We start from the raw sequence: 19,422 nt of genomic DNA, 5'->3' as shown, positions 1-19,422 counted from the left end.
TCACAATTTCAGTTACAAAAACCTGAAGGAGTAAATGGGATTATAAAAACTGAATCCAAAAGAAATCAGGAGAAGGGGGAAAAGGGATGCAGAGAAAAGTGAGGACAAATACAAAGCAAAAAATGAAGGGGTAGAAATAATTCAAAATATATCAGTAGTCACAGTAAATATAAATGAACAGAGCTAAGCAATTAAAAGACAAAGACTCAAATGGGGAAAAATCCAGGTATCTACTGTTCATAAGAAACATGGTTAAAATATAAATACATAGTAATTTTGAAAGAAAAAGATACAAAAAGATACATGCCATACAAGTATTGACTAAAAGAAGGCTGGAGTAGCTATTTTAATAACAAAGAAATTTAAGGCATTATTCATAACAAATGTGTTCATTACATTGTTCTTATAAGATTCAATTTACCACACCCCAAAAAAAGACAACTCTAAACTTGTATGGAAAACTTTAAACAAAAATTGACAGAATTACAAAGGAGAGATAGGTAACTACTCTATCATGAGGAGGTATTTTAACACAGTAACTCAGCCCAAAAAATATGAATAAGATTGATAAAATTTGAATAACGTAACAAAATGATTTACTATACTCAACAATTAAAGGATGCATGATCTTCTCAACCATGCATGGAGTAATTATTAAATCTGCCAATACTAGCTGTAAAGCAAAGTTCAACAAATTTTAAAGAATTGGTATCATGCATAGCATGTTCTCTGACAATTAGTTAAAACAAAACAGGATTAATCAAGATAGCCCATATATTGGGAAACCTAAAACTATACTTGTAAATATGAGTTAAAAAAGAAATCATAATAGAAATATTGAAATACTTTGAATGGAATCATAATGAAAATACTATAAACCAAAGTAAGATGTAGCTAAAGTGGTTCTTAGAGGGAAATGTTTACATTAAATGTTTACATTAGAAATAGAGAGGCTGAAGAATAATGAACTAAGTATTCAACTTGAGTAATTAGAAAACAGATGAATAGAATAAACCCAATGAGAAATGAAGAATGATACTGATAAAAGGCAGAAATTAATAAAAAAAAAAGTACAATGTTGAAGATCAACACGTATCTAATTTTGTTCCTTTCTGAAACCCTAAGACTACAACAAAGGAATTTATTTATAAAGCATAAATCCACAAGGAGAAGACTCAATAAAATTTTAGAAGCTAGAAAGTAAATGGATTACTGCTAACTGCCTTAACCCAAGAAAGCCAGATTCTAAGTCAAGAATCTCCAGTTTACATCAGAGAATTGATTCTTGAGTATCAGGCATTAGCAGCAACAGCCAGTTTGGCAAAGGAGATGGAGGAGGGGTCTAAAATAAAGAGGTTTGGTTAAAAGCTTTAAGAAACTGTTAATTGCTTAGGCAACTGCATGCCATGGAGCAACTGCAGAAGTCTGCAGGTTTATTCTCTGGAAAGGGTGAACAGTATCTCTAGGTTGGATTTTGCCAGGCACAATTGAGCACGCAAATACCATACTGAAATCAGGTAAATTGGGTGACCTTATGCTTTATGAATGCTGAATGCAAAGACATCTAGGCAGAATATTGAAAGAATCTTCTTATAGGGAATATGAGCAGCCTAAAAGACCTGATGATATTGGGGGTTCCCTAACAATTGGCCCAGAAAAATAACCCTATGGTGAAGGTTACTAGTCTAAAGCCCTCAACCATATGCTCAGAGCTTGTGATCACCTTTTTAGTTTTGTACTCTTTAAAAATGAGGAGGGGCTTCCCTGGTGGCGCAGTGGTTGAGAGTCCGCCTGCCGATGCAGGGGACATGGGTTCGTGCCCCGGTCCGGGAAGATCCCCCATGCCGTGGAGCAGCTAGGCCCATGAGCCATGGCCGCTGAGCCTGCGCGTCCGAAGCCTGTGCTCTGCAATGGGAGAGGCCACAACAGTGAGAGGCCCGCGTACCGCAAAAAAAAAAAAGAATGAGGAGACAGTGCCAGACATATGATGAATGCATTCAATATGAAAGAGGCCAAAACAAATAATAAGGGAATAAATCAGCTAAGAGTAAACAAATTTTGCATGAAGAAACTTCAAAAACAACAAAATGACAGCAAATATTATAATTCATTAATATTCCTAGATATATACTGTATCTATGAATCAAGAGTAAGATGCTATAAAAAAGGAACATTCAGAGAATCCCCCCAAAGAGGATATTAAAAATATGATAAAGTGAAATGAAGGGTTTGAAAGATATAGTTAAAGAAGGCACTGGAATTCTTTCTCCTGAACATACGTTGTTATTGTCTTATGGTCCATCACCCCCTATTCACCAGCAAGCATCTACCACAGGAGAGGCACTAAACCCATGGTATGGTCCAGAGTAAACAGGACAGCTTGGGGCCTCAGGACCTTGGGCCCACTCACCACCACTGCTGTGGCCAAATAGCAGGTGTTTCCTTAAGGTCATGGACCACAACCTGGGGGCCATCAGAATTATGAGAAAGAAATGGAGAATAGAAGGGACTCAATAGAATTATTACTGAGCCGGAATAGAAAGACCAACATAAAAAAGGGGGAGGGGGTACTGTGCAGAGAATATGGAAGGGAGGAAATCATCACCAAAACAATTCAAGAAAATATCCTACAATTGAAATATATGAGTTATTAGATTGAAAGAACCCACTGGGTACTAAGCATAGTGGGTGGAAATAGACCCATGCCAGTTTAAGAATTATAGACAAGGACACTTACGAGTTTTTAGAGTTAGAAGGCAGATATACACACAGAGGATCAGGGATCAGAATGGTTTTGGACTTACCAAAGCAAAACTGGAAGCCAGAATTATAGGATAGTAACCTAGCCAAACTGTCTATAAAATATGGTAACAAAATACATTTTCATACATTCAAGTTCTCAAAAAAACTTATATTCCATAAACTATTGCTCAGGAACCTGTTGAAGGATGTGTTTGACCAAAATGAGAGAGAAAACCAAAAAGGAGGAAGACATAGGATGCAAGACATAGGAAATCCAATACAGAGAGAGGTGAAGGCAATTCCCAAGGTGAAGGCGAAGGGAAGGGACTTTTCAGGTGATAGCAGTACACTAGAGAGGCAGCCAGTCCAGAATGAAGCAGTGTGATTCCAGACACAGATATGTTGAGGGCATTCTGTATTATACTACTCTTGACCTGATAATATATAGGTAGTCTGTCCCCAGAATCTTATCTGTACTTAGCTTGCATGGACCATGTGCTGATGAAGTTCTTGCTCTCTCTCACGTGCCCTGCTACCTGGATAACCAAAGACATTCATTTCACCCCACAGAAGAATTTTGCTTTGAACTACTTCTGAGAGCTGAAGATTGGCCCTGGTAAGTAAGCTTAGAAGGAGAAAATAGAGAGTATCCCACCCCCACTGATCATATCCCTGTCACATCTCAGCACCTGGCCCACACTGCAGTTCTGCCAAATGCCTTCACTGTGCTGAACTCTGTGCTTCCTGGGACTCATTCTTGCCTCCCTCAAATGGGGCAATGATAAACTCAGAAAAGCTGAAGGCGTACTATGACTCTCTTAAGCTCATCTCTGAGAACCTTCATCAAACAGTGGCAATAATGTCCTTTTCATGCACAGCCAGGTTTGTGTTTTCCTGATGATTTCTAAGTTAATCACCCCTTTCATTTGTTTATATGCAAATACTTATAGTTAAAATAACAGAATATAAAAACTACATGATGATAGCAATAGATTCAGAGAAAGCATTCTGAAAAATTCAGCTGCTATTTATGATCTAAGTAAACCACATAAACAAAATAAAACCCTTTACAAACTCAATAGAATGAAACTTTCTCAACCTGTAAACTACAGCATCTAACACATTCAGTCATGAAATGTTTTTAAAAGTTACCTTTAAAATCAAGAATAAAACAAGGATATCCGTTGTCACCACTTCTGTTCAACACTACACTGGTGGAAGTCCTATCCAACATAGTGTTTGCAAATGACATGATCGTGTACAGAAAGTACCACAGAACAGGTACCAAAAAACTACTAGAAGCAATAAGTGGAATTCAGCAAGGTCACGAGATTCAAGTCAGTATTCAAAAATCGTATTTCTATGTATTAGCACCAAACAATTGGAAAGTGAAATTTTTGAAAGTACGATTTACAGTACCGTCAAAAACATCAAATGTTTAAGGATTAAATTTAACAAATATATGCAAGCTCTGTATATTGTGGTGAACAGTTTTTTGCTGAGCAAAATTAAAGAAGCCCTAAATAAATAGATATATCATTTTCATGGGTTAGAAAACTTCAGTGTTATTAAGATGTCAGTTCTCTCCAAATTGATCTATAGGTTCAATGCAATCACAATCCAAATCTCTGCAGGCTTTTTGGTAAAAATTGAGAAACAATTTCTGAAATTTACATGGATTGCAAAGGACCTAGAAGAGCCAAAACAATTTTGAAAAAGAGCAACAAAGAGGCTTATCTACAGAACAGAAACAGACTCACAGATGTAGAGAACAGACTTGTGGTTACCAAGGGTGGGGGGTGGGGGTGGGGAATGGATTGGGAGTTTGGGATTAGTGGATGCAAACTATTATATATAGAATGGATAAAAAACAAGGTCCTACTGTATAGCACAGGGAGCTATATTCAATTTCCTGTAATAAACCATAATGGATCAATGCAATCTCTATCCAATTACCAGTGGCATTTTTTACAGAACTAGAACAAAAAATCTTAAAATTTGTATGGATACACAAAAGGCCCCGAGTAGCCAAAGCAATCTTGAGGGAAAAAAATGGAGCTGGAGGAATCAGACTCCCTGACTTCAGACTATACTACAAAGCTACAGCTATCAAGACAGTATGTTACTAGCACAAAAATAGAAATATAGATCAATGGAACAGGATAGAAAGCCCAGAGATAAACTCATGCACCTATGGTCAACTAATCTATGACAAAGGAGGCAAGAATATACAATGGAGAAAAGACAGTCTCTTCAGTAAGTGGTGCTGGGAAAACTGGACAGCTACATGTAAAAGAATGAAATTAGAACACTCCCTAACGCCATACACAAAAATAAAATCACGGTGGATTAAAGACCTAAATGTAAAACCAGACACTATTAAACTCTTAGAGGAAAACATAGAACACTCTTTGACGTAAATCACAGCAAGATATTTTTTGATCCACCTCCTAGAACAATGGAAATAAAAACAAAAACAACTGGGACCTAATGAAACTTCAAAGCTTTTGCACAGCAAAGGAAACTATAAACAAGACAAAAAGACAACCCTCAGAATGGGAGAAAATATTTGCAAACAAATCAATGGACAAAGGATTAATTGCCAAAATATATAAACAGCTCATGCAGCTCAATATTTTTTTTAATAAATGTATTTATTTATTTTTATTTTTGGCTGTATTGGGTCTTTGTTGCTGTGCACGGGTTTCTCTTGTTGCAGGGCATGGGCTCTGGGTGTGCGGGCTTCAGTAGTTGTGGCATAGTTGTGGCTCACAGGTTCTAGAGCACAGGCTCAGTAGTTGTGGTGCACGGGCTTAGTTGCTCTGCGGCATGTGGGATCTTCCTGGACCAGGGCTTGAACCCATGTCCCCTGCATTGGCAGGTGGACTCTTAACCACTGCGCCACCAGGGAAGCCCGCAGCTCAATATTAATAAAACAAACAACCCAATCAAAAAATGGGCAGAAGATCTAAATAGACATTTCTCCGAAGAAGACATACAGATGGCCAAGAGGCACGTGAAAAGCTGCTCAACATCACTAATTATTAGAGAAATGCAAATCAAAACTACAATGAGGTATCACCTCACACCAGTTAGAATGGGCATCATCAGAAAGTCTACACACAACAAATGCTGGAGAGGGTGTGGAGAAAAGAGAACCCTCTTGCACTGTTGGTGGGAATGTAAATTGATACAGCCACTATGAAGAACAGTATGGAGGTTCCTTAAAAAACTAAAAATAGAATTACCGTATGACCCAGCAATCCTGCTACTGGGCATATACCCAGAGAAAACCATAATTCAGAAAGACATGTGCACCCCAATGTTCATTGCAGCACTATTTACAATAGCCAGGTCATGGAAGCAACCTAAATGCCCATCGACAGATGAATGGATAAAGAAGATGTGGTACATATATACAATGGAATATTACTCAGCCATAAAAAGGAATGAAAGTGGGTCATTTGTAGAGACATGGATGGACCTAGAGGCTATCATACAGAGTGAAGTAAGTCAGAATGAGAAAAACAAATATCGTATATTAACGTATATATGTGTAATCTAGAAAAATGTTACAGATGAACCAGTTTGCAAGACGGAAATAGAGACACAGATGTAGAGAACAAATGTATGGACACCAGGGGGGGAAAGTGGAGGTGGTGACGGTAGTGATGGGTTGAACTGGGAGATTGGAATTGACATATATACACTAATATGTATAAAATAGATAACTAATAAGAACCTGCTGTATTAAAAAAATTCAAAAAATAACAATAAAATAAACCTACATTAACACATCAAAAAAAGCCATAATGGAAAAGAATATGAAAAAGTATATATATATATATATAACTGAATCACTTTGCTGTACACCAGAAAGTAACAGAACATTGTAAATCAGCTATACTTCAATTTTAAAAAAACCTTTTTTTTAAGAATCCAAAAGAAAAGAAAATGAAAGGCAAGTCACAGACTTGGAGATAATGTTTGCAAAATACATGTCCAACAAAGGACTTACAATTAGAATATATAAAGAACTCTTGCAACTCAATAATAAGAAGGCAAATAACAATTTTTTTAATGGGTAAAGATTCAACAAACTCCGTATCAAAGAAGATACAGGGATGGCAAATAAACATATGAAAAGATACTAGCAATCATTAGGGAAATAAAAATTAAAACCACAATGGGATACCTCTATACACCTACTGAGGCAACTAAAATGAAAAAACCTGATGTCATAGCAAGTGTTAGTGAGGATGTAGAACAAAAAACGCTCCTACCCTGCTGGTGGGAATGTAAAATGATACAGTCACTTAGTAAAACAGTTCAGCTGTCTTAAGTTTAACATTTACCTGCCAGACAATTCAGCTCTTCTCCTAGCTTTTTACCCAAGAGAAATGAAAGCATATGTCCATACAAAGAGTTATTTATTAATGTTCATAGCTGTTTTATTTGTCATAGGAAAAAACGAAACAACACAAATGTCCACCAACATTTGGACAGGTAAACAAATTGTGGTATATCCATATAGTGGCGTACTACTCAGCAGTAAAGGGAAATGAGTATTGATACACATAACAACATGGATGAATTTCAGAATAATTATGCCAAATGAAAGAAGCCATATAACAAAGAGAACATACTGTATTATTCCATTTATATAACATTCTAAAAATATATATAAACTAAGCTTTTGGAGGTGATGGATAAAGCTATAAAAAGTACATTAGCTATACCTGTTATTTTGGATAACTCACCAAGCTTCAGTTCCCTCATCAGCGAAGCAAAAAGAATAATACCTGCCTCACAGAGTTTATTTGAAGATTGTATTCATGTGTGTGTGTTTATGTATATATATTGTGTGTATCTAATATACTGTAGTGCCTGACACAGCAAATGACTCAATTAATGTTCTTTCTATTCCACCACCCCTCTGCCTCTTCCAAGTGACTGATGAAGTTACTGGGTGCTTTCAGATTACTCTCTTGATACACTTAGCAAAGTCTTAGTGGCACATTTTTTTCTTAGTACCTTTTAATGGCTAAATGTAATAGGCAAATGTATTAGAGAATTTAATAGATAAGTTTGCTTTTAATACTTATGAAAACCTTTTCCTGTCATGACAGTGATGACTTCAAGCTCTCGTCATGACATGAATTGACAAAATTTCATTTTGCTTTTTTTTTTACCCACAGGGTTTATCCATGGCTTAGAGGACTGGGTTATACATCCTTGGGTGTATTTTTATTGGGATTTTTATTATGGAACATAGATAACATCTTTTGTGATTCACTGAGGTAAGATATATTTTCAATCTCTGAAAAATGTTTTTGGAATCTATTAAGCAGACCATTTCATAGGCATATAGAATTATTAGTGCACTGAAGTGAATTTTTGGCATCACTGAAATTAAAAATATACATATAGCACAATAAAGCTAAATTCTGGGAATGCTTGTTTAAATTATGTAAAAATTTGGACCTAAGAATATTCCATAACATCTGTAGGGATTTTTTGTGTGTGCATTGCAGTACTATACAGTTAATCAAATATTGACTAGGGCTTTGAAATCTGCCTAATCTGCTTTACTGAAGAAATAAGAAATGGGAATGATTTGTAATAAGCATATGAAATACGTGTATATAATTTTGTACTTTAACATGCTTAATGTTATTTTCTAAGAAAGGCAAGTATTCCTTTTTACTACCTTTTCAGCAATTACATATTCACTGGAATTTTAATCTTGGGTCTCTGGACTCTAGTCTGTCACCTAAGACACTGTCTGTCTGGGCCTCAGTTTCCATAAAATGAACTTGTTAAGTAGGTTAAACTAGTGGATCCTTCCAACTCAAAATTCTGACTTAATAGTTTTGCATAATCATAGACAACAGAGGAATGTATTGAATAGCACCACAAAAAGGCAATCAGCAAAATTCAAACTGTGGGAGATCTATAGAATGAATGACCTAGTCTCTTCAGCAAGTAAATTGCAGAGGGGGCAAAAAAGGAAGGAGGAACATAAGATTAAAAGAGACTTAAGAGATATTATCAACCAAACTCAATGTAATTACTTTTTTTTGGATCTTGATTCAAACCAACCAAGTGTTTAAAAAAAAAAAAAAAGCTTATGATCAGTAATCGAATATCTAATGATGTTAAGGGATTATTGTTAATCTTTTAGGTGTGAAAATGGTATTATAGTTATGTTTTAAAGAAGTTTTAACCTTTTAGAGGTATATACTGAAATATTTAAGGTAAAATGATAACAATATCTGGGATTTGCTTCAAAATAATATGGGAGGGGAGAAGTTTAGATGATACAAGATTGGCCATAAATTATAATTGTTGAAGCTGGGTAATGGGTACATTATTATTTTGCCTACTTTTGCGTATGTTTGAAATGTAGACTTTACATGTACATAAACAAATAATACATCTTGCTTAAAAAACTAAAATCTAAGTGAGTGGTTCTGAATCAGTACCATAATATCCATCAGAACCCCAACTGGGGCTTTTACAATGCAGAGGTAAGTCATCATCCTCTGGGTGAGATCCTCTGTTTCTACTAAGAAATAAAGTAGGTTCTTAAAGAACCTCTGTTTCTACTAAGAAATAAAGTAGGTTCTTAAAGATGTCTGCAAACTTTGTGGGGATATCTAGAAGATAATTTGGTGTTTCACATTGAATTTCCCCCCTCTAATAAATGAGAATATTAATATGATACACACTTAATCAAAAGATCTAGAATTTGAGACTCAGCTGTACCACTAGCTGAGTGACTGGGGCAACTCAATAATCTCTCTGCATTTTAGGTTCCTCACCTTGAAAGCAAAGCTTGTAAAGCCACCTGAAAGACTCACTATGAAGTGAAATAATATTATAAATACAAAAAGACTTTATAGACTGTTTGGTGCTCTTCTGAAATGATGGTTGTACATAGGGCATAGAAAAAGCTCATGTCTAGTTTCTTGAATGAATAGCTAAGTTGACCAGTGTTTCCCAAAGTGTTTTTCCAGGAAACACTTGTTCTGTAAGGTGTTAATAAGATATTACCTGAAAGAAGGGTTCCATGTATTAGTAGGTTACATAAGGTGTTAATAAGATATTACCTGAAAGAAGGGTTCCATGTATTAGTAGGTTACCTGAAAAAAATGAAGATAACCTGTTTAGTTATGGTAGGACTTTTTAAAGCCTATAATTTGTTAATATGCATTACAAGTCTCCAAGAGGGCAATAACCTATGTACTGTTCCCTACATTTATTTTGACCAAAGAGTCATTTCTTCATGGACCTTCTGCTAGGAATACTGTTCCTCATAATACACTTTGGAAAACAATACAGCAGATTATAGCAGACATAAGGAAATTAAATAATTGCCGTGTTTGAGAATGACATTTCAAAATTTCAGAATGTTCTAAGACTGTCAGCATTAGTTGTTAAATATAAAAAATAATTGACTTGCATATTTTCCCCCCTCTCCACACAGGACCTTTCGAAAGAAGGTGCCACCTATCATAGCTGTTACCACACAGTTTCATGCATGGTGGCATATTTTAACTGGCCTTGGCTCTTATCTTCACATCCTTTTCAGGTAGGAAATAGACTTTTTTAGCCTAGTATTGGAGTGTTTCTTTCTTTACTCTTCAAATACAACGGTGTCACAGACGGAATCAGAAACTTATGTTCCAACTTTGCCTCTGCCACTGGGTGATCTTAAGCAAGTCGCTTACTCTCTCTGAAGCTGTTTTCTCATCTTTAAAGGGTGACAGCTCTAGTAACTGACCTCTGGCACATGATCTACATTTTAAGTAGATCATTCATCTCCTTTTTTAGTGCAAGTAGGATATAAACATTTCCATTTCGTGTTGATCATCGTATCTTTGTTTTATAGAGAACAAATTTAAGGGGAAAAAAGCAGCCAGATCCCCCGAGTGGGGACTGGGAAAGCACGAGTATCTGAAGTCCCCAACTTAATTTGTCTCCTTCCCTGAAATAAATTGGTTGCCACTTTTCTTTCCTTGTTCCCCTAATAACGAACTTGTTGGGGCTTCCCTGGTGGCTCAGTGGTTAAGAATGTGCCTACCAATGCAAGGGTCATGGGTTCAAGCTCTGGTCCAGGAAGATCCCACATGCTGCAGAGCAACTAAGCCTGTGCGCCACAACTACTGAGCCCACGCGCCACAACTACTGAAGACCACGTGCCTAGAGCCCATGGTCCGCAACAGGAGAAGCCCATGCACCGCAGTGAGGAGTGGCCCCCACTCACCTCAACTAGAGAAAAGCCCGCACACAGCAATGAAGACCCAACACAGCCAAAAAATAAATAAAATAAATAAATTCAAGAATTTGTTGGAGGTCAGCCATTTATAGCAAAAATGGAATCAGAATTCTCTCTGATCACCCTGCTCAAATAATACATCTGTATCACTCTTTCCCCTTACCAAGCCTTATTTTTCTTCACGGCATTTATAACCAGTCATGTGTTAACTTGTTTACCTCCCCCAACTAGACTGTAAGTTTCTTGAGAGCGAGGACTTTATCTTATTCACTGCTACTCTCCCAAGTGTTTAAATCAATGCCTGTCACATAGTAAGCACTCAGTATATATTGTTAAATGATTTAATGAATGAATGTGTACATATTGATCTCTTTACCAGGGGATCAGTCTATGTTTAATCTCAAATTCATCTCAAGAATTGAGAGAGCCGAAATATTTATAGAAAGGGGAAGAAAATTTTCCTTTGAACCAATGTGAAAATTTACTCTAGTGAAATTTTTAGAATACCTTTTAAAACATTTGCATCTCACCTGTCTAGAGATCAATTTATTTAGGCAACCTGAATTTAACTACTTGAGAATGATATAAAAAGAACTTCTGGGCAACCAAATAAAGATCACTGAATTCATACTGTGAAGATCTCAAAGTTATTAATCATGGAAGAGTTCTTTAAACTCTGGCTCTAAGTATAATTATTTTATTTTTTGCTACTTCTTACTGCATTGAATATTTGGATTCTCAGCCCATAGAATATTAGAAATAACTATTTAAGAGGGAGGGTTATGGGAGGAAATGCTTGGGGAAACTGGCAAATGATAGAAAAGGAGAAACAAAAATAACTATAAAGCAAACCCAAGAATTAAAAACTTGGCACTTTAACACTGCCTACGAAGTCCCAAGGACATAACTGCAGGGTAATATAATACAGCAATGAATACTTCTTACCTGACAGATGGCTTGCCTCAGAGGGAGCATCTCTAGAGAACCAGGTGGAAGCAGTGGGGCCTTTTATAACCTAGTCTCAACTCAAATTGTATCACTCTCACAATACTCCATTGGTCAAAGTCATAGAGTCTATCTCTTGACAGGAGGAGTATTGAAGAATTTGGGGACTCCAACCTCATGTCTGAACAGGAGGCATTGTTCAGCTGGAGCTGGTATCTGAGCTCAGAGGAAAGTCCCCATGGGGCTGAGACCCAGGACTCTTAAGAAGGGTACTGCTGGGCTTCTTTGGTGGCACAGTGGTTAAGAACCCACCTGTCAATGCAGGGGACACGGGTTCAAGCCCTGGTCTGGGAAGATCCCATATGCCATGGAGCAGCTAAGCCCGTGCGCCACAGCTACTGAGCCAGCACTCTAGAGCTCGCGAGCCACAACTGCTGAGCCTGCGTGCCCCAACTGCTGAAGCCCACGTGCCTAGAGCCCATGCTCCACAACAAGAGAAGCCACCGCGATGAGAAGCCCATGCACCACAACGAAGAGTAGCCCCCACTTGCCACAACTAGAGAAAGCCCACATGCAGCAGCAAAGACCCAATGCAGCCAAAAATAAATAAATGTATTAAAATAATGGTACTGCTGCTACAGGAAAAAACTGTTGCTGCCACAGTGATGGAGTGTTGTTAGGATGCTCTTCACAAGAACCACAAGCCAGTGGCCCTCATAAAAATGAAACAAAAATGAAAAGTCCTTTCTTTCTCCTCCAGCTTTTCAGTCTCTCTCAAATGCCCTAATTAGCAGAGCCTCTTAGGGAGCATCTGGCAAGACAGGAATGTAGTTTGTAGTCTCATCTCCTTCATCACAAATAGGATGGAATATAGAAGAGTGGATTTGGAGCTGAGATACATTAACTTAACAGCTGACCCATCTGGTGAGACTAAAAGAGAAAAGGGGAAAAGCATAAATAACCAGTATCAGAAATGTAGCAAGAAACATCACCACAGATGCTGCAAATATAAGGAAGATAAGGAGGTATTTTTAACAACTTTATATGATAGGTACTTTTGTTTATGTTTGAAATTTTCCACAATAAAAAGTTTGAATTTTCAGCTCATAGCCTCATCTGGGCTTGATATACATTATTCCTTTAATACTCATGATGGTCCTGTTTTACACTTGAGGAAAGACAGGCTCAGAGAAGTCAGGTGCCTCACACATGATCTTAGTGTTATTGCCTGGATTTGAGCCCAGAGTTTTCTGTCTCCCCTGACCAATCAAGACCTTAGAAATCAACTAATATAACTTCTTAATTTGATGGTGAAGGAAACTGGGGCCCAGAGAGAAGTGACACTCAAGGTCACTGGCTAGTTGGAGTAAAATATATTGGATAATGATTAGACAGCACCTGAACTCAAATCCTGCTTCTAGCATTTACTAGCTGTAGCACCTTGAATGAAATATTTGACCTTTTTTGAGACTTTCTCATATGCAAAACAGGAATAATAATACCTACCTAGTACGGTAGTTTAAGAATGAAGTGTATATAAAGCTCTGGGTCCAGTGCTTGCCCCCATGCTGTAGGTACTTAACAAATAATTGGGAGCGGTGGAGGTGACAGCAAGGGTTGGAACCCAGGGCTTCTCTGCCCCAGTTCAGGACTCTTCACTAAAGAGAAGAGAAAACATGGCAACTTTCTTTTAGAGATTAACATCTGAAAAATTGTCAGAGTAAGAGTATATTCTAAGACAGTAAAGTATTCATAATATATGATACTTCTCTTTACAGTTCCAGTTTTGGGTACATTAGAATGGCATCATAGCCACACTAAGTTACTCAAATTCAAACATACGTGCTCTTTGTCATTCTCTTATTTAAAGGAGAAAATTTTTCATGCTATAAAGTTATGTTTTGCATACGTACTTATACTGTATATTACTATTCAAATACAGTTAAATCGTGTACTATATATAAACTATGTATGCTGTTAAGTTATGGACAGTTTAATAAATTTTTCAGAGATAAATTTAACTTTATTTTTGCTGTACGGACTGATATATTAGAATCTGATCTCATCTTTATTTTTTTTTAATAAATTTACTTATTTATTTTTGGCTGCATTGGGTCTTCATTGCTGCACACGGGCTTTCTCTAGTTGCGGCGAGCGGGGGCTACTGTTCGTTGTGGTGCACAGGCTTCTCATTGCAGTGGCTTCTCTTGTTGCAGAGCACGGGCTCTAGGTGCGCAGGCTTCAGTAGTTGTGGCTTGCAGGCTCTAGCGTGCAGGCTTAGTAGTTGTGGCGCACGGGCTTAGTTGCTCCACGGCATGTGGGTTCTTCCCGGACCAGGGCTTGACCCCATGTCCCCTGCATTGGCAGGCAGATTCTTAACCACTGTGCCACCAGGGACACCCAGAATCTGATCTCATCTTTAGAAGTGACTCATTTTAAAGGATTCTCTGAAGAAGTGATACCTTCCTGGTTATTTCATACCTTTATTGTAATCCTGATAGAGCTGGTATAACCGTTTCTAAAATATTCTAGGAATACGCTACCTTAATTCTTACTACCATATATCTTCAGAGATGAAACTGGCAATCATGACATGAATCACATCAAGCATGAGCAGAATGCTCCCTACTAAACTACAAACATCCTGAGGTTACAGTCTGAGAGTTGATCATTTCTATCTTCCTTAGGATCTTGCCAACTGTTCTGCATAGAGTAGGTCCTCAAAAAACGGTTGCTAAATGAACAAAGTTCATTTGTCAGTGTTGCTTTTTCTTTGTATATACAGAGGCACTGTGGTTAAATTTGTCAGTAAGCCAGTTTGCGTGAATTTAAAAACTTGTCTGAACTTATTTACAAAACAGAAATAGACTCACAGACATAGAAAACAAACTTATGGTTCCCAAAGGGGAAAGGGGGTGGGGAGGGAAGGATAAATTAGGAGTTTGGGATTAACAGATACACACTACTATAAATAAAATAGATGAACAACAAGGATCTACTATATAGCACAGGGAACTATATTCAGTATCTTGTAATAACCTATAATGGAAAAGAATCTGAAAAAGAATATATATATATATATATATATATATATCTCTGAATCACTTTGCTGTACACCTGAAACTAACACAGAATTGTAAATCAACTATACTTGAATTTTTAAAAAATTTGTCTGAAAAGCTTTCCCCCCTCCCCTTTTCTTTCAGTTTATATACAAGAACACTTTACCTGAGATACAGGCCAAAGGTGAAGGTAAGTCCACTTCCTAGGGTGTGTGTGTGTGTGTGTGTGGAGGACGGAGGTAATGGGAGGATGGGATGGAGGTGGAAGAAGGGGGTGGGGTGGAGATGTAGCAGAGAGAGAGTACAGGCTATGGGACCAGATGCTCTTGGATCTTAAGTCTTCCACTTACTGCTCTATGACCTTGGGCAAGTCTCTTTTCTTTAAGCCTTAGTTTCTTCAGTAGTAAAATGGAGCTGTTAATAGCTACATTGTAGAGTTATTTTAAAGATCTGAGATGATTTAAATGCCCAGCTCTATGCTTGACAAAGTAGATGCTTAATATATTTAAATAAATTAAATAAAAATAGTTTCTGAGATCTGGTGTAGACCTACGAAGAATATGCTCTGCTCAGGTTATTAATACCAGGACAGCCACTAGCAAACCACTGTAGTCATAGCCCATGGGTTCTTTTTCATCCTTTTTCAAGGATAACATGGAACAATTTTATCTTCTTTCATTTTGTCCTAACTTGTTTCCAAACAGTTTCTCTTCGGAATCTGGCCGGTGATCCTGTTTGAGCCTCTCAGGAAGCAGTGATGAATTATTTCACCAGTAAAACAAAATAGCACGTACCATAGGCCGGGTCAAATGATTAAGGAAATCTTTAGAGATCTACACGTTCAAATATATCATGACCATCGCAGCAAAGGAGTGACTTTCTGACTAATGCTGCCAGCCATACAGAGAATGAGGAATGGGGCTTGTTGGATGTTTAGCTTGTGTCTTTATCTCATTTGTCTTCCTCCTCCTCACCGTCACTCTAAGATGTTTCAAAAGAAACAGACATGATGTGTATGTATATACTCGAATGCTGGAAATATTGGGCTTTTCTTAACAGGTTAACAGTTTGTGCTGATCATAGGAAATTACCCTTTTTCTCTTTTTTGACAAGGCTTGCATGTGAATTAAACTTTCCTTAATATTTGATTAAATAATGAAAACAGTCAGCTAAGGACTGGCAAAACCCCATATCCAGATGGCCAGCTATGAGGCAGCACTTAGCTATTTCAGCCTTGATTTATATTTTTGTCATAGTAACCTCATGGATGGTTTCCCAAGGTAAAAAAAAAAAGAAAGAAAAAAGAACTATCTGTGGGATTCTGGTAGTTCTTCATTGTCTGCCTCTGTGCTGGTCCGAGTGTTATAAGCAAGCTCAGACCTGCCACTGGGTTCTATACTTGTCACATTCCAGATTTGCGGTGGGCTCTGGGATGTCGTTTGTGGTCACAGCCCGGCAGGGTGGGTGGGTCATCTTGTAACCTTTATGAAGGCCACCAGGACACCTGTAGAATGTTCCACCTCCACCCAGTTAAAGGTGGTTGCTCCATTTCCTTTGATCTTTGCAGATCTTTAAGTTGTCACTGTTTTTATGGCTAGGCAAACATGATTGGTGGGCAAACATATTTCATCCTCCTAGAATAACTCATTTGAAGTTACCAGTAAATGTCGTTATACTCTGACTTTTAAAATTATGCAATATTTTCCAGTTTTCAGAGAGGCTATGGTTATGCCCAGGGAAATGTGTTGGGTGAACTAGAGCTAAAATGATCAGGATCTTATGTACATAAAGCTTATTAGAATACCTGCTCCTTCATTTTGTTGAAGGAAAGTAATATAAGGGTTGAAAACAGCTCTAACTTACTTGAACTTGTAACAGAACTACCAAAAATTAAAGTGCTAAGACATGGCAGTGAAATCTCATTGTAAGGCAGCTAGTTCTAATGTGGATTTGAATGTATAACAAATTGAATCACTCTTCACAAACATAACACCTGCCTGGAATAAAAACCTGATTTGACCCCTTTGCTCATATATCACCATATTTGTAGCTCTGTACCATTTAGCATTTTTACAACTTTTCCCTGCTTATACATTATTATAAAATCCAGATTGTTTTTACTACATGGTGTCATTACCCCAGACTAAATTCTGAGCTACGGCTTCCAAAGGAAAGTCACTTTTTTCTTAAGCAAAGGTATAAGACACTTCTGTTGTTTTTCTAGTATTCAGTAAGAAGCCTTGGTACAAATTTAAAACAAATACAGATTTTGTTGTTTTTCTTCACTTGCTGGCCTTAGTTTTAGTCCAGGTACTCTTTTCCTTACTTCAGCATGCCAACATGCCATTAGGCAGATACTTCCCACCTGCTTTTATGATCCTCCAGCAAGAAAAACACTTGCCAAAATATAAATCTAAAAGAACTTTGGTTGTGCCTTAGGAAAATATAAACTAAACAGTTCCAACGCAAGCCTGTAAGACTGTTCTTTATTTTGCCACAAGATTCTGGAGTCTGGCTACATTCGTGTGCAACTACGTAGGCTGTCAGTCATCTAACAATTTTTAATGAGTTCATTTGTTTCACACCATTGTCGTTTTTGTACTTTTCACTAAGAAGTACTTCTGTACAAAGAATCTGTATAAAAACAAAGGTACATCCTTCCTAACAATGCTAAACGCTGTGAGGCTAAGGTTTTGCAGTATTAAGGTCAGATTAAGGGTACAGAGAGCATGCCCTGACACTGAGGCCCTTTAGAGCAGTTTGTTGAATGAGCAGTTCAGCCACTGCCACCTGCAGTTTCTTATTGAATAAAGCTGTCCAGCACCTTAGAGACTCGTAACACTGTGGCCAAGTCTTCAAAGACCCTTGTTTCTGTTGTAAAAACAAACGGCATGAAACTGCTCAGCAAAGAAGTTTTAGAAGGGTTGAGCAGAAAGCAGAGACTAAATCCAGGCTCTTTATTTTCCAAGTTAGTTTTTGTGTCACACATGGCTCCCTTTTTAGCAACCTAAGTATTAGCACACTCAAGACTGTATCTGTGCCATATCAGGTATTGTGGAAATACTGGGGGCCTTGAGGATATTGCTAAATTGTCTTTATTTCAATATGGCTTCATTTTTTTCCCTTCTAGGACTCTGGGTTGTATTATTACAGGGTTGGGTTATTACCGTTCCCCCCCCACACACACTTTATTTTCTTGAGAGAGTCGCTGTTAACTAGAGTGTACAAAAAAAAACCTGTTTCCTTTTGAGCAGATAGTGGCTTGTGTGCATATCAGCTGATGTGAAAGGTGCTCATCTCTGAGCCCTACAGCAAATTGTATTCTAGAAAACATTAGTACTTTATGAGGATGTGAAAGAAGCAGTTAGCTTGCACATTTTATTGTACTACCTATGCTGCCATTTTCACTCCAGAAAATTGAAAGCAGTTTGACTCTTTTTAAGGAAAAACTAGGTGAAAGGTGGTTGTGTTCATCTGATTGGTCACTCTACCTGCCTACCCCTTCACACCTTGGTGCTTTCATGAAACATTGCCACTCCTGAAGTGATCTCTTTTATCCTTGTGATATTATATAAATTAATGATGAACAGGAGAAACATTTGTTTTTGAATAATCCACAAATAAGACCCCCAAATAGTGGTATTTGGTTTAGAATTAGCTCAAATATTTTGGTTTAACCTCAGTGCAAAATTTCCAGGACTGGGCTTTCCTTACACCAAGAGGGTTTTTCACATACCAAGGAGAGGAAGAGGTGTGAGTCAAAGAAAATCAAGAGACCAAAAACTTCAGGTACACGATGCATGAAAATCTTTAAATGCCTGAAAAAAATTAAGTTCTGTTTTAATGTCAACACCCTCAGAATTTAGCCAGTGTCCCTAGAGGTGACTAATAATTTAGTTCAAGGGTTTCTTATGAGTCCTATGGGTTGCATATTACTTTGCTCTTGAAAAAAATCATCTGTTGCTAAGTTTAACAGTTTTAGCTCTCAATTCCACATTTACATGACAGAAAAAAATTATTCTAGCCCTGTGGTTTATGATGTGCTATTGGATAAGTGTTTATGTAAAACTGATGTTTCAAAGAGAACCAGTTCTAATTGGAATTTGCAACTAAGTGGCAATATGCAGATCTACCTCTGTCTTACATTGTACATCATATCAATACCATAATATAATTAGTTTGATCACTTTGTCTTATTTTTCAATGTCTAAAATTACGCTTACTCACCATGCTGTAAACATTTGGAAGTAATGACTGAAATTTGGCTAAGTGTCCGTTGTGCAGGGGACAGTAAGTGAAAAAAAGGAACCGTCAAGACTCATCTGAATGGAAAATTTCAGTGCTGTTTTTTAAACTCCTGCACTTCCTTTAAGAATAAGGAAACTTTCATGT

General features: G+C 37.4%; 1 protein-coding gene across 1 annotated transcript in view; it reads left to right on the top strand.

The window, feature by feature from the left end:
• Positions 1–19,216, top strand: part of ACER3 (alkaline ceramidase 3) — a 183,372-nt gene extending 164,156 nt beyond the window's left edge. Inside the window, exons 8-11 of the mRNA XM_060018226.1 lie at positions 7,941–8,042; positions 10,232–10,336; positions 15,175–15,220; positions 15,735–19,216. Of these exons, the coding sequence (XP_059874209.1) occupies positions 7,941–8,042; positions 10,232–10,336; positions 15,175–15,220; positions 15,735–15,788 (307 nt within the window). The 3' untranslated portion in view covers positions 15,789–19,216. The remainder of the gene's footprint in view (positions 1–7,940; positions 8,043–10,231; positions 10,337–15,174; positions 15,221–15,734) is intronic.
• Positions 19,217–19,422: the final 206 nt, after the last annotated feature.

The sequence above is a fragment of the Delphinus delphis genome, chromosome 8, assembly GCF_949987515.2.
Source record: "Delphinus delphis chromosome 8, mDelDel1.2, whole genome shotgun sequence".
Lineage (NCBI taxonomy): Eukaryota > Metazoa > Chordata > Mammalia > Artiodactyla > Delphinidae > Delphinus > Delphinus delphis.
Note: the sequence above shows the minus strand (reverse complement) of the source record. Positions and strands in the feature narration are given on the sequence as shown.